At 43.7% G+C, this 25,232-nt stretch overlaps 1 protein-coding gene across 4 annotated transcripts in view; it reads right to left on the bottom strand.

Annotated features, from left to right (window-relative positions):
- Window positions 1–25,232, bottom strand: part of golim4a (golgi integral membrane protein 4a) — a 45,062-nt gene that overhangs the window by 6,141 nt on the left and 13,689 nt on the right. For 2 of the 4 annotated variants that reach the window (XM_062472402.1, XM_062472401.1), the window contains exons 11-15: window positions 11,168–11,244; window positions 10,988–11,067; window positions 467–685; window positions 275–337; window positions 100–195 (exon numbers count right to left, since the gene is read on the bottom strand). In XM_062472402.1, coding sequence (XP_062328386.1) covers window positions 100–195; window positions 275–337; window positions 467–685; window positions 10,988–11,067; window positions 11,168–11,244 — 535 coding nt within the window. The remainder of the gene's footprint in view (window positions 1–99; window positions 196–274; window positions 338–466; window positions 686–10,987; window positions 11,068–11,167; window positions 11,245–25,232) is intronic. The other 2 variants (XM_062472404.1, XM_062472405.1) reach the window with 2 other exon arrangements.

Genomic DNA, 25,232 nt, shown 5'->3' with positions numbered 1-25,232 from the left:
TCATAGGTGCGACACCTGATTCCTGCATTCAACTGCTGGGACATGCAAAACAGGCTACAGTTACAGGGACAACAAGCGTGCGCATGTGTGCCCGCACACCTGTTCAAGGTTCTCTTCATTGTAGGGGTCTCCTTCCTCCTCTTCCTCCTCTACCTCGTCTTCTCTCTTCTGAGCACCAGCCAGATCCTCCAGCACCTATGGGCAGATATTAGGGTATCGATCAGCATCAAATAATTCTGTGTGTGTGTGTGTGTGTGTATGTCTGTGCGCGCACCTCGTCCTCGCCCTCCTCCTGCTCATCCAGAGTATCTTCTTGCTGGTCTGGGTTAACCGCCATCTGCAACACACACACGTACGTTACCACTTCCTACCACTACTATATCCTTGTGTTCTTCCTTCCAACCGAACCCTTTTCCGCTCCAAATATCTCTCTTCACTTAACTCCCCACTCTTCTCTTCAACTGACCCCAACTTTCTTTTGACTTTTTCCCTCCTCCCACACCACCAGTTCCTCATCTACAGCAGGCTGGTTGTGGTGTGTGTCTGTGTGTTTGGGCAGATCCCCCACTTCCTCCTCCTCCTCCCCTGCTCTGTGCTGTGGCTGCTGCTCCTCTGCCTCCTCAAATTCATCCTCCCCCTGGTTGTTAGGGTCGTCCTCGGGGTCCACCTCCCCCTCTACTGCCCCCTGCAGCACAGGAGGGAGACAGTGACGGGGAGGGGAGATCAGTGGGAGACCATGGCTTTGGGAATTGTCACTGGGGGTTGGAAGAGTGTGTGTGTGTGTAAGGAGAGATAGATGTATGTATGAGTAAGGATTTGGATGAATGAGTGAAGGTTTGGATGGATGGATGAGTATGAGTCTGGATGAATGGATGAGTAAGGGTTTAGATAGATGGATGGATAGATGAGGAAGGGTTTGGATGGATTGATGGATGAGCAGGGGCGGACTTGGCTATGGGCGACATGGGCAGCCGCCCAGTGTGGCATCTTGCAGGGGGGGGATATAGGGCTAAAAATCTGAACAATGACATTTGCATGATCAGTCTCCCTACTGGAAGCCCGAGGGGCGAGCAGGGGAATCTATGAAATAGTGCACCTTTGTACAGTATGCATATAGTAAAATCTGTCACACTACAAAATGCTACCAAATTAACCATAATTTATTAATAATACTGGGAATACATACTTTCACAGATATATAGTTGAATTATTTTCTGCAAAATAATGTTCTGCTTTTCTGGGGCTTGAGCCCCGAATGTTCTCTCTAAAGCCCCAAATATTTCAGGTAAAAATGTGGGTTGTCATTTTCATGAGATCATGTTTATATTACAATGCTACGCGTGCTCTCATTACCTTTGGAATTCCATATCTAAGCTCACATCAAACGTAGACTAGCTGGAGGCTGAGTTCGCCCAGGGAGCCACAAAGAAAGGGGTTTGGATGGATGAGTAGATGGATGAGTAATGGTTTGGATGGATCGATTAGTAAGCAGTGTTTCCAATACATTTATTTATTGATTATAAATAGTGCTGTCAGTTTAACACGTTATTAATGGTGTTAACGCAAACCCATCTTAACGGCATCTATTTTTTTATCGCGCTATTAACGTTCTTTTTGGCCAAGAAAACTTTGTCGTTTTTTTCACATGCTGTTGCAGCAACTACTGACGTTAGAAAAACTACAACACCACACCGGATCTAGCTAGACCGGAAACAAAACAACAGGTACGCCGCACACTCTTGTTTGGTCTTGCGAGCCGGCTAAAGAGTAGTAGCAGAGCCCGTTTACGGATATTAGACATTCTCTGGTAGTAGGCTAACGTTACGTTTTGAATGGATGGCGAGCGCGAGATGCCGAAATGGATGCCAACAAAATTCTAAATGGAACATTTTAACATTAAAAAGTTGCCAAATGGTTCCACTGACAAGACCAAAGTGATCTGTGTGTTTTGTCGTGAACTGAGCTATCATCGCAGCACGTCCAGTCTGAAATACCACTTGATGGCCAAGCACACAGCTGATGTGAATTTTCCGCCCCCTCGTCAAAGCTAGGCGATGGCAATTAAAAAAAACAAAAAACATTTTCACTAAGCAATCCGATCCACTTTTCCATGTTGATAAGAGCATCAAAATGAGAAAAAAATAATGGGACAAAAAGAAATCAATGGACATTTAGAATAGATAAAAATGTGCGATTAATTGCGATTTATCGTGAGTTAACTATGACATTAATGCGATTAATCGCGATTAAATATTTTAATCGTTTTAAAATCTCTATGCACGCTCTCTCTACGCACGCTCTCTCTACGCACGCTCTCTCTCTCTCTCTCTCTACGCACGCTCTCTACGCACGCTCTCTCTACGCACGCTCTCTCTCTACGCACGCTCTCTACGCACGCTCTCTCTCTACGCACGCTCTCTCTCTACGCACGCTCTCTCTATGCACGCTCTCTCTCTACGCACGCTCTCTCTCTACACACGCTCTGTCTCTATGCACGCTCTCTCTCTACGCACGCTCTCTCTCTCTACGCACTCTCTCTCTCTACGCACGCTCTCTCTCTACGCACGCTCTCTCTCTACGCACGCTCTCTCTATGCACGCTCTGATCAATGCGCGGAACGAACTGAATTTTTAACTGATTCTTTCGGCGCTCATGTTATCAAATTAGACCAGCCACGCAAGCTGCATGGCGCCGTGGCGAATTTTGCAAGCGACAGAGAGACGCTTGCAAAATTGGCTGTAGGATGATAAAATACATCATATTATTTGATATATTTGAATACAAAAACATGATATTAAGATTTTACTACATTAGTTGTAGGCTATAGCCTATCACTTAACACCCAACTGCACTACGCTGGTAACAAACGGCCAACCATGTGTTTACCCCGATAAAAATGATATCCGATCAATTCTCAAAATGTAAACATTTTAAAATAAAAAACCCAGATTGATGATTGCGTTGATTGTCAAGTCAACATATTAGTCAGTTAAACACGAGCTGGTATAGGCCTACATTTCAGCAAAGGAGACACTGAAACCCATAGGCTACATCACAAACCAAATGATAAAGGAAAGCTCAGAGGAGGTGAAAGGCTTTGTGACCGGCGAGGAGAAATGGGCGTCTGTTGTGAAAAGCCTTGCGCCATTCGTAGCCGATCGTGGCACTTTGCGGCGCTTCCGGGTGCTTCACAGCCAGTTGAGTGTGTTCCAGGCGTAAGTCAGGTGTCAGGAGTCAGGTGGCTGAGCGGTTAGGGAGTTGGGCTAGTAATCTGAAGGTTACCGGTTCGATTCCCGGCTGTGCAAAATGATGTTGTGTCCTTGGGCAAGGCACTTCACCCTACTTGCCTCGGGGGGAATGTCCCTGTACTTACCGTAAGTCGCTCTGGATAAGAGCGTCTGCTAAATGACTAAATGTAAATGTAATGTAAGTTTGCGAGGATTTAGGGCTGTCTCACTGTCAAATCGGCAAGTGTGCGAGGGCTCTTTCGCAGATATTTTGAGCCCTTTATGCACCCTTTTTGTTAGTCCGCATTTTTGCAGTCTTTAGCAAAGTGAATTGCCCACAAATCACAGCGTTGTGACGTGAAAGACGAGGGTTACCAGAAAAAGCCTAGAAGCGAGAGAAAAATCCCAGCAAACCCGCCTCATAAGACAAGAAAGAAGAAGAACAGTAAACAAACAAGCATGGAAGGAGCAACTAACCCTAACAAAAACATAGTTACAAATAAAAGTTAACATGTAAGTTTAAAGGGGTCATTGATTGCAAAACCGATTTGAGCTTGTCATAATGTAGTTGAATAACGACAGTTCGGTGGGTAAAATGGACATACAGTGAACCTCAAAGCTCACTGACACCTCTTTCCTATCTAAATCTCACAACTTGAAACTGCAGCTGTAAAACGATCGATTTCGAAAAAGCTGAATTTGTGACGTCACAAATATAGCATCATCTTTATCACGCCCCAACATTTACATACATACCAGCTGTGATGTTCTCGTTTTGTGTTTGAAATGAACAGACGTTGGTTGAATCATTACTGTACTTTACTGTGATTATACGCTTAGCAGATCTCATGCATACAGCCGTTGACTATTGGTAACTCTAACTAACCTCCGCGGGCTTAGTGCCAACGTTCTATATGTAACCTATGACGGCAGTCGTAACACAATACGTCACTGTCGTAACATCATGCTAATGTTGTAAACCTTAAACATTACATCACTCTTTTCTTCTTTTTTTTTTACAACCAGATCCATCACATTGGACATGTGTAACTGATTCACTTGTTAACTGCAATAACAATATCACTTGTCATTCATAACTCAGCAGTACAAAGTATAAACATAATTCAGATCAATCTGTTGGACAGAACAGTCGTTCAGAAACATTCAGATTAATCTGTTGCTGGATTCAATGTAGACATTCTTTAACCGTCTCATAGTCATTAAGGTAAGATGGATGCTGGCGATTGACTCGAGAGGGATACCTCGATGTCACAACAACAGTGTCCTCATTCTCCTCATCAGGATCTGTGAGCAAATTCCTTGTTATGGAGTGTCCATCTTTGGTCGCTGTGATCATGGAGCCTTTGACCTCTGACACAGCGTATGGCTTGCTGTTGAATGGGGTGCTGAGTTTGTTGTGCTTGGGTTGTCGGTAGAGTACCTTGTCACCAGGGGTGAGTGTGCTTGGCTTAGCCCGCCGGCGCGCATCTGAGTGGGACTTCATCTTTGCTTTTGCAGTCGTGTCTCGCTCTCTGATGGTGTGATCAGTGTAGTCCTCGCAGGTTGTGGTGATTAGCGGGATCTTTATGTGGATCTTGCGATGGAACAACAGTTCTGCAGGTGACACTTTTGTGGTGCTGTGTGGCATGGCACGGTACTCACGGAGAAACGTATTGAGTCTCTGTTTCCATGGGGTGCTCTGTGTTTCTGCCACACGGATTGCTTTTCCAAGTGTACACATAAAGCGTTCTGCTGTTGCATTTGCTTGAGGCCAGAGAGGTGTTATTTTCCAGTGGTGAAAACCTAGATGGCCTGCAAATTTGGAAAACTGTTCACTGTTAAAAGGGGGCCCGTTGTCTGTTTTCAGGACTCTGGGAATTCCAAACATTGAGAACACTTTATCAAGGATTGGAATGACTGTGTTGGCTGAGACAGATCTCACACTTTCAACAACTGGGTAGCGGGAGTATTCGTCTATGATTACCAATAAATACTCTCCCGTCGGAAGTGGGTCATAGAAATCTGCACTAGTGTTCTGCCAGGGGGCTTCTGGCAACTCTGACATTTTCAGAGGTTCTGAATGTGTAGTAGGTGTGTTGGCTTGACATGCTAAACAGTCCTTCACAGTTAGTTCTGCTTTCTGGTCTATGTTGGGAAACCAGACCTTTAACCTGAGCAATGTCTTAGTCTTGACAATGCCCTGGTGTCCTTCATGGGCTAGCTGTAGCACTCTGTGCTCAAGGGATGCAGGGATGACAATTCTTGTACCTCGCAGGATGATGTCATCAGTGTTGGACACGGTGAGCTCCTCACTAATCTGTCTGTACTTTTTCAGTGTTGTAGCATGTTGTGTGTCGCCTGTGATTCTGTGCCACGTGTTGTTTCTGATATGGGTACCAACTTCTTGCAGGATTGGGTCTTTTAGTGTTTCTTCTTATATCTCAGTGAGAGTCATGGCTTTGGGTGTGGCATATTCAGCCACAAAGTTGACATATTCCTCTGCTACTTTCACCGCTCTCGAGCTGTCACTTGTCTGTATCGGGATTGGGTGACGGGAGATGTAGTCAGCAGGGTTGTCTGCGCCTTTCCTGTATTCTACCTTGAAGTTGTAAGGCTGTAGTCTCAGTCCCCATCTCTCGATCCTAGCAGGTGGTTTTTAACGTGGGTTGTTCCATATAATCTCTAGGGCTTTGTGGTCAGTGACAAGGATGAAAGGGTTGCCGTACAGGTATAGGTGAAAGTGTTCACAACCCCACACAATGGCCAGTGCTTCTCTTTGAGTTTGTGAGTAGCGTCTTTCTACGTCGCTGAGAGCACGGCTGGCGTATGCTATGGTGTGCCTCTCCCCTTCTCTGTTCTTTTGGTAGAGAATGGCGCCTAGGCCGACTGGACTAGCATCTACCACAAGCTCTGTGTCTGTGGCTGGAGTATGACATTACCGTGTTGCTGGTCAGGCTGTCTTTGATCGTCTGTAGCGCTCTGGCGTGCTCAGGGTTCCAGTGCCACGGTGTGTCTTTCTTGGTCAGCTCACGTAGCGGTGCAGAGATGGAAGCAAAGTCTTTGATAAAACGAGCACAGTAGTTCACCATGCCAAGCAGACTCCTGACTTCAGTAGGGTCTTGTGGATCACTGGCCTGCTGAATGGCAGCAACTTTTTTAGGGTCAGCTGAGATACCACCAGCTGAGAAAATGAATCCAAAGAATTCAAGTTTGGCCTTATTGAACTTGCACTTCTTTCTGTTGAGTGTGAGCCCTCTGTCTTTCAGTCTCTGGAACACAGCTCTGAGGCTGTCGTCATGGTCTTTATGTGTTTTACCATACACGATTATGTCATCACTAAGATTCTTCACTCCTCTGATGCCTTGCAGAGTCTGGCAGATCGCATTCTGGAACACCTCCGCCGCTGAAGAGATCCCAAAGTTCAGGCGCTTGTAGCGTCTCAAACCAAGGTGTGTGGTGAATGTTGTGATGTACCTGCTGTCTGGGTGGAGTTCTAGCTGATGGTAACCGGCAGTCAGGTCGAGCTTGGAGAAGACTGTAGCTCCATTCAATTTGTGGATCACGTCGACCATGGTGGGAGTGATGTGGCGTTCACGTTGAATGGCAGTGTTGGCCTGTCTCATGTCGACACAGACTCTAACCTTGCCCGGATCCGTCGGCTTGGGTGGCGTCACGATAGGGGAGACCCATGGCGTAGGGCCTGTGATCGTTTCGATGACGTTGTCATCCTCAAGCCGTTTCAGCTCCTCTTCGACCTTCTGTTGGATGTGAAAGGGCACACGCCTATGTTGCTGGATGTCAGTGTTAATGTGAAGCTTTACTTGAAAGTCTTTCAGCATGCCAATGCCTTCAAACAGCTCTGGGTATTTCTGTACTAGCTCATCTGCTACTGTTTGGCTTGTTGGAGCAGATACAGTGTTGACGATCTTGATGAGGCCTAGCTCTTTAGCTGTGTTGTAGCCTAGCAGAGAGCAGCTATCACCCTTCATTACATAGAATTCTGCCATGGTTTTTCTCTTGTCTGTCTCTGTGCTACATGTGAATGCACCAGTTATGGGCAGTGGTTTAGTGTTGCCATACGGAAATATCTTTATATTAGCTGGGCTAAGCTGTGGGCATGGTTTCAGTGTGCTGAGGACCGATTCACTAATAATTGTAAGGCAGAGTTTCTGGGTACATGTACAGCTTGTGTCTCGGTAAGGTCAAGAGGTCATGCAGCGAGGCCCCCTCTGAGCAGAATATAGCATGCAGTCCAGACAGTGGGGAGACAGTGAGGAAAATCATGTACAAATAAGGCTTATGTGATTAACGACCACTTCACCTGTTGAACGTTCTAGTGTGTCAATACATTGACCACTGAAGACCCGTTAAGGAAGCAAATCTGTGCATTATATATCTGTACTGTCCAACTCATGTATTTAAGCACGACTGAGAGACAGAGTTCTCACTCATGCCATCAGCTCGTCTTGAACTGATTGTTTGATCCGGGCCGCTCGACTAATAAACCAAAGTCAACTCCTTTCCTTTGTCGTGACTCCTTCCGGCCTGCCTTCTCCAGAATTTACATCTTATCAATAATGTTCACTGCGGCCCCAGAATCGATCATTGCCGCAATCTTCACACCATTGAGCCTAATGTGTGTGCGTGGTTGGATAGTGTTCTTGTTGCTACTGGCAGCAAATACATAAGCCTCGTCACTACTAGACGATTCCTGTGTGGTATTATGTGTTGTGCTGGTGATGTTATACACTTTCTTATTCATTCTGTGTTGCTTACTATTGTCCCTGTGTTTTGTATCATAGTCTTTTCCAGGTGTTCTTTGCTTTTACATGCACTGCTTGGCAAAGTGGTTTAGCTTCCTGCATGCTTTACAGTCTCTTCCTTTTGCTGGACATGGTAGCTGTTCGCCCAGTCTGATGCACTGCATTCACTGATGCAGCTACACTGCTCCATGCCGACTGCTTGTTGCTCAGACAGTTCCAATGTTCTCCCGTATTAGTGATGGGAAGTTCGGATCATTTTACTGATTCGGTTCTTTGAATCTAGTTCAGTAAAATGAACGAATCTTTTTTCGAGTCATTCGTTCATTTCAATGGGGGGGGGGCTATCCGTCCACTGCAAACACGTATCATATGCTCATATAGGTTAGTACATGACATGTGCACCAGCAGATACTATTTTAAAAGAAATTCCTGCATTAAAATAATGTATCATGACAGTTTGTATGATTTGGTCATTTATTATCACACTAGCATTTAATTATCACGGCAAACAATTACACTGCACTAAACTGTAAGTGTAAATGTAAAGTGAAAATAAAAAAACCAGTCAGTATGATGACTTGAGCGAATATCATTCACGTCTTACTAAAACAGCGGCCACGCGAAAGGGAATGAGGAAACTGTTTCTTCTACTAAAAAATACAATGCGGGTCACGTGAAAAAAGGATCCAAAGACTCGTAGAAAGACCGAGTTGGGAAATGAACGAATCGTTTGTTTCCTCCACTACAGAGCCTATGCAGGTCACGTGAAAAACGATCCAAAGACTCGTAGAAAGACCGAGTTGGGAAATGAACGAATCGTTCGTTTCCTCTAGCTACCACTACAGAGCCTATGCAGGTCACGTGAAAAATGATCCAAAGACTAGTAGAAAGACCGAGTCGGGAAATGAACGAATCATTTCTGTTTACTTGGACGAGCCTATGCAACAGTCCCGATGCGCGGCCACGAGAAAATGAACGAATCACTCTTTGAGAGGACTCGTTACTCCCGAGTCCTTGTAAGGATTTGTTCAAAATGAATGAATCGTTCACGAACGACACATCACTATCCCGTATTCGAGAAGGTCTTCCAGGCTTGTTGTCGGGCTCTCTGAGCGCTCTTCTGCGCAGCCTGGTTGAACTGCAGCTTTGGATCAACTGTGCTTTAATTTCATGGCTAACGTTTGTAAATTCACAGTTCTTTGCTAGCATGCGTAGTCTGGTACAGTATGCGTCTAGATTCTCGCCCGGCTGTTGCACTTCTTTTCGGAACATATATACTTGATACTGGACGTTCTTTTTAGGCGTGAAATACGTGCCTAGCTTCTGCTTGACGTCTGCAAACTTATCTTCTTCTGCTGCGAACGTGTCATAGATATCATGCACACGCTCTCCTGCCATATGCAGTAGCAATGCTTTTTGCCTAGCATCTCCGGCAATATTTACTGCTATAATATAGTTCTAAAACCTTTGTATCCATTTCGTCCAGCGTGGTCCTACTGAGCTCGGATCCGTTTCGGTATCAAAACTTGGCAGAGCCATAGTGTTCCCAAGTGGCATTTTTCTTATTTTCTCCGTCCTTTTTTTTTTTTTTAGCAACTCGTTGTCCTCCTCAGGTTAGTTCCAGCTAGCCACTTGTGGTCTTCCCGCTTCGTTGAGCCAAGTCCACTATTCTTTCCTCTTTTAATTTTCTTGTGAGTGCAACAACTTTTCTCGGTTCTGTGTCTTTATCCTCGTCGCCAATGTGATGTTCTCGTTTTGTGTTTGAAATGAACAGACGTTGGTTGAATCATTACCGTACTGTAGTGAATGACGGGGGTAGTTAGGGGAGCGGTCAAGCGCTGCGCTGACAATTAGGCAAGTGGCTGCACCTGTTGAAGGGAGTGTCAAGAGGGATATAAAAGGGAGAAGATCGGTAGGGTGGACACATAGCCTACATTGTAATGTTAAATGTATATTATTAATATTATTTAAATGTTCTTATGTTTACAGTGATTTATTGGGGGGGACAAATCATATTTTTCCCAGGATGGCGGGGGGTCATGTTCCCCGTCCCCCCCGGGATTAACACCTATGGTCGGGAGTGCTGCAGCGTTACGGGATATGTAGGCCCTACCTGTCTCTGCGTGCTTCATACTGTCATTGTGAAGCTTCAATGTTTTGTGTTTGAATTTTTTTGACGCTGTTACAAATTTGGACAGTCTTGCAATTGAAGGCCCACAAAATGTACAGTACACACAGTGCGCATTCCTCCGTCTTGGTACCTTAACCATTGCCGCCAGTACTGCCAGTATTGCCATGGCAATACTACTTTTTCGCAGACCTTATGAGGTTTATTTAATTTAGAAGACTTAAGTAAACTGTATCACAACCACATTTTATGTAGTGAGGAATCTGAAGCGATACGAAAACATTATACTTTTCAATAGGCTACACGTTGCGCCTTTCGCTGGCTAAAAGGTTTTGCAATAGTAATACGCTGATGATGGCACCTATGACCACTGGTATTCTTCAAGCCACTGGTGTCGAAATTCATATGTTCGTATCATTCTCAGTCACATCCGTTTGACATGGCGAATTGTCCGCTTCATTTTAACACGTCAGATTTGAGTAGCCTATATGCGATTGCTGCGTGCGTTTTGACGAGAGGTTGTTATTTTTTTATCAACGTTAGGCTACACCCTTCCGGGAGGGGGGCAGGGGGGGGTCGCGGGGCTGAAGCCAACTTTATCTGTTGAATGCTCAGAGCACGTTTTAAAACGTGTTCTTAAAATACACATTACTGTTCATTTTTGTGCTTACCTAACAAGGTAAGCACAAAAATAATCAGTGATACATTTGCGACCCATTAAAAATTACGGTCGCAATGGCATGTCAAAAGGACGCAAATGCGAACATTTCGGTCGCAGTGTAGTGCCCTGGATGGATGGATGGATGAGTAAGGGTTTGGATGGATAGATGAGTAAGGGTTTGGATGGATAGATGAATGAATAATCTAACCTCCTGATGTACTGGTACTCGGTGCCCCTCTTCATCATGCTTCTCATCTCCCTCCTCAGGTTGCAAAGGTGTGTCCTTCTCTGCACAATTGAACACACACACACACACAGTAGCCTTTTTAGGAGTCTAAAGTTGGAACAGTACACAGGAGGTGTGAGGATCTTTCTCTCCGTCCCTCACCTTCCTCCTCATCTGCGTGGGGGTCATCCTCTCCCTGGGCGATGTCGTTGTCCATGTTCTCGTACTGGCTCCTCCTCCTTTGTAAACCACAGCACAGAGCCATAGAGAGAAGGAGTTGTGTCAACTCCATTGCCTTCAATGAGACTTGAGAATTTTTCCGCAGAAAAGTTCCAAATAAAACAGCCGCGTCATTGAGAAACAGCTGTATGACAACACTTCGAAGGTAATAAGTTCAATTGCACCATGTTTAATCTTTTTTTAAATCTTATCACAGTCGAATGGCAACAGTAGTCTAGTACATTTAACGTCGTTAGTACTGAGAGATGTCATGCTAGCTAGCAATAACATATTGCTACCAAAAACAATGGTTAAGAAGTTACTGTAGTCTTGCTAAATTAAACAATGTACTACAAAGTCAGTTATGACTTTGGCATTGGCAAGGCATGAAGAGATTAAGTTAGATGTGAATACATTTGATACCATTACCAAGTGAGGCTACATACATGTTTTAGGTTCCAGGATAAGTATCATACATAGGACATTTTTAAGTTTTTACCAATACTTTATTGGCTTTTTCCACACAAAGAAAGTACACAAATACCAATGACCACAACAGTAGCAAATGTGTACTATATAACAAGACAATCAAAAGACGAAAAAATAATAAAATAACACAAATAAAACAAAACAATAAGAATGAAAGGGCGGCAGTAGTGATGATATTCAAGTTAATGCAACATTCTCATCCTCCAAAAAAGGTTTCCATACTTTATCAAACTGTTTTCTCTTCCCTCTAACAATATATGCAAGTCTTTCCAATGCAAGGTATGTTGCAATCTCCTTCAACCATAACTTTACAGAGGGCAATTGTATATTTCTCCAGAAGAGAGCGATTAGTCTTCGAGCTTGGAGAAGTCCAAAATCAATCAGTACTGATTGTGTAGAATTGACAACCAAATTTCCAGGGCATATACCCATGATACAAAGTTTCGCATTTAGGGGAACATTCCTACCCACCATCTGGGAAATGGCCCCCACCACACTCTTTCAAAATGATTGTACTATGTACTATGATTGTATTATCCGGAATATTAGGATAGATTTTATTCCACTTTACTGGGGTGATATAAGTTTGCATTAGCCATTTATATCGGAGCAGTTTCAATCTTGTATTAATCGTATTTTGCTGTGCCTTTAAGCATGCCATGTCATCCTCAAGTATATCCTCTCCAATATCAGCTTTCCATGCTTCTAACCTGTCTTTGGATGATCCTTTTCATGAGATACTAAAGTCCCATAAAACAAAGAGACTAGACCCCTTTTAGACAGATTTGTATCGATTTAAGTTTACAAAATGTGTCAAAGGTGGCTCAGACATTAGGTCCTTATGTTTTGCCGATATAAATGTTTCAGTAGTAAATATTTGAAACTATACTCCTTACATATTTTCTCGAAGGTAAGTTGTTCACCATTTCTGTATAGGTTCCCTACACATTGCACACCTTTGGTTGCCCAAAGCTTAAAACCACCATCACCTCTACCTGGTGCAAAATCAGTGTTCCCCCATATTGGAGAAAAACAAGATAAAGTAGGGATTTCCCCAATATGTTGGTGTACACGATACCAAATGTCAATGACATTGTTGAGAAAAGGATTCTTTGTCTTTTTTCTCAATGTTTAAAATCTGCTGAATATAGATACAGCTTGAGGGGTATTTCTGATGCAGTTGTTTGCTCAATATTTACCCAAGCTGGAAGAATATCTGAGCCAAAATAAAATGAGGCAGAGTGTAATTGAGCAGACCAGTAATACCACCGCAGATTAGGAAGACGCAGGTCACACCTCTCAAATGGCAAGTAAAGCAACTTAAATTGTAGCCTAGCTTTTTTATTGTTCCAAATGAATCTAGCAAGAATGTTGTTAATTTGATCAAAAAAACACTTGGGAAGCGGAAGTGGGATCGATTGAAAAAGGTACAGGAATTTTGGCAGTATATCCATTTGGATTATATTAATACGGACGATCATTGAGATTGGCATTACTGTCCAGCGGTTTAATGTTTCTGATATTTTTTCTGTTAGCAGGTTAGCTATACTAGTTTCAATTTCAGGTGTAATTTTAACCCCTAAATAAGTAAACCATTTTTTGCAAACAGTGTCTTTATAGTTGTTCTCAGACATTCATTATCGTTCAGAAATAACAGTGATGATTTAGAGAAATGTATTTTATATCCAGAGAACTTTCCAAATAGTTGAATTAATGAGGTTAAAATTGGAATACTGTCCATAAGTCTGGTCAGAAAAAGGATGACATCATCTGCATACAAAGATATCTCAGGGTTCTTCGCAGCACTTTGCAGTTAAGGCAGACGCCAAATCAACACATGCCGCCCTTCTCTGCAGAACGCATTTGAGGAAAAACGTTTTAGTAGCAAACCCCCACCCTACCACCTTAACTAACATTTTATGCGGGAAACCCTGTATCTTATGTTCTTGCTCACCTATCTGGATGCCTGTGAGGCCGTGATGGGCTCTAACAGTCATAGCGAAAAATTCAATAGCTAAAGTGAATAGCATCGGTGATAGTGGACAGCCTTGTCGGGTTGAACGCTGTAAGTTGAATGGTTTTGAGACAATACTGTTGGTCAGAATCTCCGCTACTGGGTTTGTGTAGAGAACATTAATCCATCTAAGAAATCCCACTCAAAGTACAATCGTGGCAGCAATTATAAAAGGTAGTGCCATTCTATTCTGTCAAATGCCTGTTGGGCGTCTAATGATAGTAATGCTGTATCCTTACCACCAGCTTTTTCATGTAATACATTAAGGACTCTTCTGATGTTATGGAAACCTTGACAATTTCGTACAAACCCATTCTGGTCGTTATGTATAAGTTTAGGGAGGTGTGGATCCAATCTTCTTGCTAGCATTTTACAAAGTATTTTAGTGTCACTACACATCAGACTGATTGGCCTAAATGACAAGCTCTCTGTGGATGGCTTGCCTGGTTTTTGGATGAGGGTTATCATAGCTAGTCTCATGGTGGGTGGAAGAGTTCCTTCCTGGAAGCATTCATTATACACATTTAGAAGTGGGCTCTACTGATCTAGTTTTAAATGTTTTATCAAATTCTATAGGCAATCCATCGGGCCCAGGTGCCTTACCACTATTCATATTTTGGATTGCTTTTGACAACTCCTCGGCTGTTATATCCCTATATAATAAATGTTTTATGTCGTCAGATAATGACAAACTGAAGCTGATCAAGAAATGTTTCCTGCGCATCTGAGTCTTGCTTGTATTCTGATCTATACGGATATACGGACTATAAGGATTCATAAAGGTATTTGAAGCAGGTATTGATTTCTAGAGGGTCTATTGTTAAATTCCCTTGTGATGTCTAATACTATTTATTGCACGGTCAGTTTGCTGTTTTTTGATTCTCCAGGCTAGAAGTTTTCCAGCCTTCATCGTAGGCTTGTTTCAACCACATTAAACTTTTGGCGCTTTCATCCATGGACATTTTATTATATTTAGTTGTCAATATCAGCAATTCCTTTTGTTTTAAATTATCATCTTTTGTATACAGGTCATTTTCTAATTTTTTTATTTGATTTTCCAAATGTTTCATTTCCATTTTATAATGTTTCGTCTTATAGCTGGTGTATAACTAATAATTCCTCCCCTGATGAACGCCTTAAATGCTTCCCATCTGATACAAGGACTAGTTTCATCAGTGTTAAGCGCAAAGAACCTGTCATTTTTTGAGTCAATATTGTCAACAAAAGTTTGGTCTTGTAGCCATCTCGTCTGGAATCTCCAATTAGGTGGGCTATGGATAATTTTGTCAAGACGGATTTGGAGTGATACAGCAACATGGTCACTTATCACGATACCATTATACCAATATTCGCTAACCCTGGGTAATAGTTCCCTGTAAATAATGAAATAATCGATGTGGGAATGTGATTTATATGTACTTGAATAACAGGAGTAATGATTTTTATCAGGATTCCGTTACCTCCAGAAATCAACTAGATTAAGGTCCGCTATAAACTGTTTCAGTACTTCTCTAGTTTGAGTTTTACCCGTGTCACAGCCCGTTGAACGATCTATTGTTGGATTTAAAACACAATTGAAGTTCCCTTCTAAAATAAACAATCCGCTCACTGTTGATAAATCAAGAAAGATATTCCTGAAGAAGTTGGGGTTATCCTCATTGGGACCATAAATACTTTCCATGTCATTGATAGGATTGCATCGGACGATAACGTATCTTCCACCTGGATCTTGGATAGTTTTAACAATCTGCAATGGTATTGTCCGGTGAATAAGGATAAGCCCAGATCAGGCGATTGTCAAAAATAAGAGTTATGTTGCAAAACGCAGAGTGGTGTTATTTTCAGCAGCGTAACTGGATAAAAAATAAAATACAAATGTTTTCCGAAAAATTGCAATACTGCCGCAATTAACGGGCAAGGTAGACAATCTGGCAAAACATTGTTGACCGTTTAAATTCGCAAATTGTAGGCCTACCAAATCTACTTAACATAACTAATGCATTTAGGCCTACTGATAATTATCGTAATTTGATGAGCTGTCTGAAACCATTCAGACAGTACCACTTTTTTCTGAAATAAAACCGCGGTTTATAACCCGATTAAAATTTGTCCTTGTGGTGGTGCGGTTTATATTTTGAAGCGGCTTATAGAACGTTTTTATAACAAAACAACAGTAGAAACACTTTTTTCGTGAATGCTATTTAACCCGTTAAGGAGTAGCGTCGCACATATGTGATCGTTCGAATGCAGGTCTCACAGCGTAACGTTGCATATATGCGTAGCCGGAAAGCCACCTCCCTGGAATTTGTTTTTGCAGGTTGGGATGTCTGCTAGCATGGTAGTAGCATTGCTACGAGTATTATGCTAGCTAACTTAGCCCAGAAGCTAACTAAAGCTAGCTAGCTACCGTTTTGGAAAAATAACTTGCGCTTTGGGGACCCTTGGAAATATTTAGAACTCACGCGTCTAAAAGGTAAATATAAGTTAATTCCCGGGCAATAGAAAACATACATTACGCACTTACTTACTTTAGTTTCCGAAGTGTGTTACACAACGGCATGCTGTACTGCCTATACTCATGCATTGCTTGGTATCATTGTTCATTGTTGTATCAAGTGCGGCATATATTCCAGTGCGGTTTATAGTCAGATTTACAAACACAAAGCTCCCATTCTGGTGGGGTGCGGTCTATAGAAAATGCGGCTTATTTTCCGAAAAATACGGTAATCACTGGCCGATATTCTCAAACCGGAGGTTGAAAATAATAGCCAAAAAAAGAATGTAGCACCAATTGAAAATTGTATTTGGAGGTTATGTATAAATTCAAGACACTGCAGGAGAACAATGTTTGGACTTGATGTGGGCTAATAATGTTTTTGTCTTCACATCTTGAACAAAATTAATAAATTACTTCAAAATAGCTTTGCCACACACATTTATTAACTGATAGGCTAAATGCTGAGCTTTAAAATAAAAGGGAAAGGTAAACATGACTAAAATGGGGATTCACTGAAATACATATTATTGCACAGATCCAGCATAGACTTTCAGATCAGAAGTTGTCCCAAACTGTAGCACACTTTGCTTGGCAGAACAGTCATTTAAAATTGCTCAGCGTGACTAAGAATATATAATTATTATATTACGCGTGCATATTTAATCAAAATCCAATTATTACTATTCTGGCTGACAGTGTATGGACAGCTGCCCCATATTTCCGGATTTCCAATTAACATAGTCTGCCTCCACAGGTCCAGATGGGGCTTGGACAGTGGCAGACTGTGGCTGTTTGAAGGGCAAAGGATGAAAAATGTAAAGGGCTGCTACTGCAAGACATGAGCTCTCACCAGTGTAACAATGGGAATGGGACGACACCCCAAGTGTCGTCACAGCCTCACTTTGGGAAAGCATGCCCTAGTGGGCACATTGTAGGGAGACTGTTGGGCACAGCATTTAATCATCTTCTTTGGAAAGGACACCATTTAGGACACATGTAGGGGCAGCATAAAGGGCACTTCATAACAGAACCCTTTTCCATTGGAATTAAGGGCACAGGAAGTCAAATTTAGACCATTGTAAGGGCATCTTATAGGGTACTGCATCACATTTTCTCTACTATAAAGGAACTCATTAAGACATGTTTTAAAATTTATAGAGGGCACCAGTGTTGTAGTCAAGACCACCTAAACAGAGATCAAGTCATGACCAAGACCAGAGTGTATCGAGACCGAGACAAGACCAAGACTTTGAGGGGTCGAGACCGAGTCAAGACCAAGACCAAGGCAGGGCGAGACCGGGTCAAGACCAGACCACTCAAAATACACAAGCAGTAGGGTTTGACTAGATAATAAATAACTGTACCGTATTTCTTCGAATAAACGCTGTGGCGTTTATTAAAGAGATTGTTCGTGAATTGTAGCTGCAGGCAGCCATAGACAACTTAGTTGCTGACATTGTGACAAATGAATCATGCAGCTAAAAACGCAGGTTTCATTTACTGCTGACCTCCTTGTCTATGAGTGCGGCAACTCCCTTTCTCATTGGCTATCAATTAGGTGTGCGTTTGTAGTACAACTGTCTCAAATACAAGTGTTTTACATTGTGTAGAAATCTGAAGCAGCATGCCTAAACGTTCATACACGTTAGCTTTCAAACAGAAAGCTGTGCAGAAAGTTATGTTCATGTGTAATAAATACTGGGGTTGAATTTAACCAATTAAATAACCGTTTTCATATCTTTTTTTTATTTTTATTTTTATATATATATATATATAGCGCCCAATCACAAAATAAGTCATTTAAGGTTACTTTCCTATAAAACAGGTATATAGCTTGCTCAATTATTAAACAAACTAAATGGCCTTATGTTATTTATCTTATTTACACGACGGCATGTCATTTCATTCAGCATTCAACACCATCATCCCCTCCAGACTGGTCTCCAAGCTTGTGGACCTGGGACTAAGCACCTCCCTCTGCAAATGGATCTTCCACTTCCTGACGGGGAGGCCACAGGTGGTGAGTCGGTGACCACACCTCATCCACACTGATCACCAAATCCAGGCACCCCTCAGGGCTCAGCCCTCTCCTGTTCTCCTTGTTCACTCACGACTGTGCGGCAACACACAGCTCCAACCTCCTTCTTAAGTTTGCTGACGACACAACCATCGTCAGCCTCATCTCTGACAGTGACGAGTCAGCCTACAGAGAGGAGGTTGACACCCTGACATCATGGTGTCAGGACAATAACCTCTCTCTCAACGTCAGCAAGATCAAGGAGATGATTGTGGACTATAGGAGGCGGCAGGAGGAGGAGCATGTACCCCTTCACATCAACGGATCCGAAGTGGAGAAGGTCAGCTGCTTCAAGTTCCTCGGGGTGAACATCAGCAATGATCTCACCTGGTCTGTTCACACGGACAAGGTGGTCAAAGCGGCCTGTAAACGCTTCTTCTTCCTGAGGAGACTGAAGAAGTTTGGTATGGACTCAGTCATCCTCACTAACTTTTACAGATGCATTATAGAGAGCATTCTGACTGGTTGCATTACAGTGTGGTATGGGAGCTGCACAGACAGGGATCGCAAGGCCCTACGGAGTGTGGTCCGTTCTGCTGAGTTCATCATCGGCAGGAAGCTCCCAGCCCTACAGGACACCTACCACAGACGTTGCCTCAGGAAAGCTGGCAGGATTCTAAGAGACTGTTACCACCCATCCTTCAGTCTCTTTACCCCGTTGCCTTCTGGCAGGCGTTACCGCAGCATTCGGTCGCGCACACGCAGACTGGACAACAGTTTCTACCCAAGGGCCATCAGGCTTCTGAATGGACATTGATATGGACATTGATTCACTTCACACTAGTCACTTTAAACACTGTCACTTTCAGCTACTGGTTGCACTATCAGTAACATTGCACTACTGTACTTCACTGTACTTCGCCATCAGGCTCCTGTATGGTCATTGACATAGTCATTGATTGACCTCTTAATAGTTACTTACACACTGTCACTTTCAGCTGCTGGTTGCACTATCTGTAATTTTGCACTATTGCACTCACTGTATTCCACCTAGGTTAGAATAGGTTATAGGGTTGTAATAGGTTTTATGTGTATTTAGGGTTAGTATATTGTATTATTTATTGTTATCTGTATATTTAGGAAGTTTTACTTATTTAAGCTTAGCATTATGTTCTGTGTACTTATTTGTTATGTTATGTCATGCCAGGTGCTTGCGTTATGAAGTTGGGAGAGGTATGCAGCTGACATGAGTAAACGTTGATGTAACATAACGTTATAGTCATCATTAGCTACATTTCTTTATGTGGCCTGGCTCGTTATCACCAACAAAATCTGGCAAACAACTGAAACTAACGCCCTGAAACATACAGTATGTTAACTACAAAACTAATACTAGCTAAATATCTGTGTAATGGGGGAAGAGATTTGTGAAGATTTTTGGTCCAGAGGCACATTGCAAACGTTAGGTAGCTAGCTTTGCTAGCATCACTTACGCCTAGCTTACCTTTTTTAATGTTTTCTTTCTAAATTCCGGTAAAAGTTTGATGTAGGCCTAGTGCCAGCCTTCTCCGTGAGCATCTCTTTGTAGAATTTACACAAACTGTGTGTTGTCTTTTGGACGTTATTGTAAACGCTGTGGTTCAGGTAACCAAATCTAATTATAGCTGATTTGGCCAACAACTTCAGACAGACACTGTTTTGCCTATCTTCTTGATGATGGGTAATTTCAAATTAGAAATTAGTTAAGTTATTGGTTGCATTTGAAGCGTGACGTATTACTATAGAGGGGTAAGAGGTCATTTTAGTCACCCTCTGAGTCTTCCAGTGGGCACCCATGGGGACAGTATATTGCACCTATAACATTGGGGAAACCAGAAGGAAAGGATGAAGTAATATAGAGGCTTGTCAACATATAGGCTACTATAAACAATGAAAATACTTTATACAATTGAATAAAAAGTCTCCTTGATTCTTTGCGTTTCAAAATTACCTGGAAAACTGATGATAATATTCAGGTACTGCTTTGGAGCAAGGTATACCCTTCATATTTCCTGGCATAGTTGCCTTTTTCTAAACCTTTTTAAGTCACCAACCCTGTTCAAGAATGTCCCACATGCAAAGACACAGAGAGATGCAGACAGACTGAACAGTGGTCAAGGCTTGGCTACAGTGAGTTTGCATCTTGTGTGTGATTCCAGCAGACTACATAGTCTAGGCCAGGGTTCTCCAATCCTGGTCTTCGAGGGCCGCTGTACTGCATGTTTTAGATGTTTCCCTGCTCCAGCACACCTGTTTCAAATGAATGGGTTGTTATCAAGCTCTGTGGAAGCCGGGTAATGACCATTCATTTGAATCAGGTGTGCTGGGAAAAAAAATTCTCTGCATCCTCTGGTGACGAGAGGAGGTGAATCTTGCCATTGTGAAGTACTCTCATCCTGCATGGATTTTGTTGAAACCCTCGGAAGGAGCTAGCATCCATAAACAGCTTATTGACTGCATTGAACTCACGTCTCTTGTGTTTGATGTCACGCATTTTGGAGCAGCTGAAAACAAATTCACGGTGCTGGAACTTCAGAAAGCGTATGAGGACTGCCCTGTCTTGGTTCGGTTTTGCCGGGCCCAGTGTACGGTGAGCTCTTTCCAGCGTAATGGATTGATCAGTACCCAACCAGCCCCGCAACATCTCCTGCACAAAGTCCAACAGTTGTCGGTTTCCCTCTGCCCCCTCTCTGAGTCCAAACATTCGCGATTTTCCAAGTCTTCAACTTTAGATTCACGATACGTGATCCGCCTTTACTCAGGCCCGTCATGGTGTTATCCAACTTGTCTTCCGTTGACATGATGCGTGTTTCGGCTTCCTCCAACTGCACAATATTGGATGCTATGTCCCGCTTCACCTCATTCATGTTATTTTCTAGAGCCTCAACCAAGTTGGCCATCTTGCAGGGCCGTCCGTCTATTCCGTCCAGTTTGGAACCAAACCCATCGAACTCCGCACAAAGTGACTTTAGCTCTGTTAGCACGGCGGCTATGCTAGCTTGGTCCGTACTAGCTTGTGAAGTGGATAAATATGTACTACGTTTTATCAATTTCTCAATGTTTGAAATGATGTAAATACTTTTGTAAGTTCCCTTATATTGTGAAATATACTACGTCTTGAAGTGAAGAATAATTGTGAAGAATAATTGTAAGTGTCGTGAAGGGCTAGATCCTAAGTCCAAACAGGCGCACTGGAACTCAGTTTGATGCAAAAGTTTATTCAGACACAAACGTATCTAAACAAGCGAGTGTGTTCCCGGGAGCAGACTGGAATTTTTCTCCGGATATTCCTCTTTTATATCAAAACCTTATCAGTTCTGTAATTTTGCTATTGGTACATTACCGTTTGTCACAGATGCATAATGCATTTTACACTATTGGTCTCTCTCTCTCTAAAGGCTTCAGATTACAGGTGCATAGAAAACTCGCATAGAAATGTTTTAGGCTTGCTCTGGCCTTGAAGACCAGCTGCACTGGGTTGTTGAGTGTAAAGTCGTAAATCTGTCCCATGATATCTGGGCCTTGTAGTCCATGATATCTGGGCCTTGTAGTTCATGATATCTGGGCCTTGTAGTTTTCTATGGAAGAAGCATACACACCAACTTCTCTCGCCCTCAGCCCCTAAATATCCAGATTTGCACTTTTGGGCTTAATATCTTCTACATATTAGTGGCAATACTCATCAGTCAACAGCTTTGCATCTGGTTTATAGTAATATAGCATATAAAGGTAAACAAATTATTAAGGGGTTCATTTTCAATCATATAATCCATAATCGTTACCCATGTTCATAATTACAACAGTGTGATGTTTTTTCCACAACACTTGTTCCTCGTTCTCGATTGTCTCATTTTTCTGCTTTTGCAAACTTTTTGCTCGCTTGAAAATATCACCCTCCTTGTTCGACGCAGTTTTTGACATGGTTACTGTTAAGCTGCTAAATATAACTTGCGGGGGTGGTGGGACAGGGTTGCTTCTTTCCCCACATATTAAATACACATCCACACCACTCCCTGTTACTGCCAAATCATTTGAACACCATTATGTGATGCTAACTGATCCTATCAAAGCATGCTTAATTGTTCTTTATCGCCCACCAGGCCCGCTAGCCGACTTTGTGGAGGAGCTGGACATGCTCCTCAGCGTCCTCCCGGATGATGGAACGCCCCTGATAGTCCTTGGGGACTTCAACATCCACCTCCAAGGAACGCAGGCCGTCGACTTCTTGTCTCTCCTGACCTCCTTCGACCTGACGCTGCTGAGCACACCGGCGACCCACAAGGCAGGCAAACAGCTAGACCTCATCCTGACACGTAACTATCACTGACTTAACCTCTGTAACCCCACTGCATATTTCTGATCACTACTTTATCCAATTCTCTATCTCTCTCCCTCCAACTCCTTCTACCTCCCCTCCCCTTGTAACTTTCCGGCGCAACTTCCGCTCCCTATCCCCCTCCCATTTCTCCTCTATTGTAACATCCTCCCTCCCCCCCATTGACGAGTTCTCGTCCCACCCCACTAACACTGCCACCGACACCTTGTTAACCACTAACTGCATCACTTGACTCTCTCTGTCCCCTGTCAACCAGGCCTGCACGATCTTCTCCCTCCTGCCCGTGGCTTACGGATGTTATTCATGAAGAACGGTCCACCCTTCGGGCAGCTGAGAGGAGATGGCGCAAGTCCAAAGACGGTCTGGACCTTGATAAGTATCAATCGCTCCTCAAATCCTTCTCTTCTCACATAACTGGTGCTAAAACCCTCTACTTTCTGAACAAAATTAACTCCGCTTCAAACCCCCACAAACTTTTTTCTACCTTCTCCACCCTTCTTAACCCACCTCCCCCACCCCCTCCCTCCACCCTGACAGCAGACGACTTCTCTTTCTTCTTTGAGAAAAAAGTCGCCGACATTAGCAGTCGGTTCCCTAAACCCACCTTTCCTACCCTCTCACCCTCCATGACTGACCCAACTAAATGTCTAAACTCTTTTTCTCCCCTGTCTGAGGCAGAGATCTCTGACCTCATTCTCTCTCATCGCCCCACCTCCTGTCCCCTTGATCCTATCCCCTCCCCTCTCTTTCAAACCATCTCCCCCTCCATCATAACTTTTCTTCTCCATGTCCTAAACTCCTCTCTTACCTCTGACACCTTCCCCTCTGCCTTCAAACAGGCTAGTTACCCCTCTACTCAAAAAACCCTCCCTTAACCCTGCCGTCCTCCAGAACTACAGACCGGTATCACTGTTACCCTTCCTTTCAAAAACAATTGAACGTGCTGTATCTAACCAACTGTCTAACTTTCTCTCTCAGAACAACCTGCTTGACCCCAACCAATCGGGCTTCAAGACTGGCCACTCCACAGAGACTGCCCTCCTTTCAGTCACCACTGCCCTCCAGTCTGCCAGAGCGGCTTCCAGGTCATCCGTCATCATTCTGCTGGACCTTTCTGCAGCGTTTGATACGGTTAACCACCAGATCCTGCTCGCCAGACTTTCTGAGAATGGCATCACTGGCACTGCACTCAAGTGGATCTCATCCTACCTGTCGGGAAGATCCTACCAGGTTTCCTGGGGAGGAAAACTGTCAGGCCCTCGCCAGCTCTCCACTGGTGTCCCACAGGGCTCCGTCCTTGGACCCCTCGTCTTCTCTCTGTACACCACCTCACTTGGACCAATCATCACCTCCCATGGCTTCTCCTACCACTGCTACGCTGACGACACGCAGCTGTACCTGTCGTTCCCCCCGACCGATCCGGGGATCTCAGCCCGGATTGAGGCCTGCCTCACAGACATCTCCGCCTGGATGACAGAGCACCACCTCCAGCTGAACCTCGCCAAAACAGAACTTCTCATCATCCCGGCTAAACCCTCCATCTCCCACGATCTCTCAATCACCCTGGGATCTGCGACGGTGACCCCATCATCCTCTGCCAGGAACCTTGGGGTTACCATGGACGACGAGCTCTCCCTCACGGCCAACATTGCTTCGGTCTCCCGGTCGTGTAGATTCACCCTCTACAACATCCAGAAGATCAGGAGATACCTGTCTGAGCACTCCACCCAGCTGCTAGTCCAAGCACTTGTCCTCTCCAAGTTGGACTATTGCAACTCGCTGGTCTCCCAGCATGTGCAACCCGCCCTCTTCAGAGGATTCAGAATGCAGCGGCCCGCCTGGTCTACAATCTACCCAGACGCTCTCATGTTACCCCGCTCCTCATCTCTCTCCACTGGCTACCTATCATGGCCCGTATCAGATTCAAGATCTGGTATTGACCTTCCGAGCAGTGAACGGGACTGCACCCGTCTACATCAAGTCTCTCCTGCAGCCTTACACCCCCACCCGTCACCTACGGTCTTCTTCAGACAACCGCCTGGTGGTCCCACAGCTCAAGACCGCCCGGTCCCAACACAAGCTCTTCTCCTGTCTGGCTCCCCAGTGGTGGAATCAACTCCCCACCTCCATCAGAGACACTGACTGTCTCTCCACCTTCAAGAAAAGGCTCAAGACGCACTTGTTCCAGGAGTACAACGATACTTAGGAATGGTTCGCTTGACCCAATGTTAGTTTCCTCAAGGATCACAATGACTCTTGCTCAGAGACTTGTTGCTCTTGTGGTTAGTGGAGGGAGTCAGTTGGCTGAGCGGTGAGGGAGTCGGGCCAGTAATCCGAAGGTTGCCAGTTCGATTCCCGGTCATGCCAACTGACGTTGTGTCCTTGGGCAAGACACTTCACCCTACTTGCCTCGGGGGAATGTCCCTGTACTTACTGTAAGTCGCTCTGGATAAGAGCGTCTGCAAAATTACTAAATGTAAATGTAGTGGTAACTGTTTTAAATTTTTTGTACTCGCTGTGATATATTGTTTTTATTATTGTTGCTTGTTTTTTCCACAGGTACACTTGCACATATAGCGGTTCAATGTTGTTTAATTGTAACTTGTTTAACTACAT

This window comes from Osmerus eperlanus, chromosome 11, assembly GCF_963692335.1.
Source record: "Osmerus eperlanus chromosome 11, fOsmEpe2.1, whole genome shotgun sequence".
Classification (NCBI taxonomy): domain Eukaryota; kingdom Metazoa; phylum Chordata; class Actinopteri; order Osmeriformes; family Osmeridae; genus Osmerus; species Osmerus eperlanus.
Note: the sequence above shows the minus strand (reverse complement) of the source record. Positions and strands in the feature narration are given on the sequence as shown.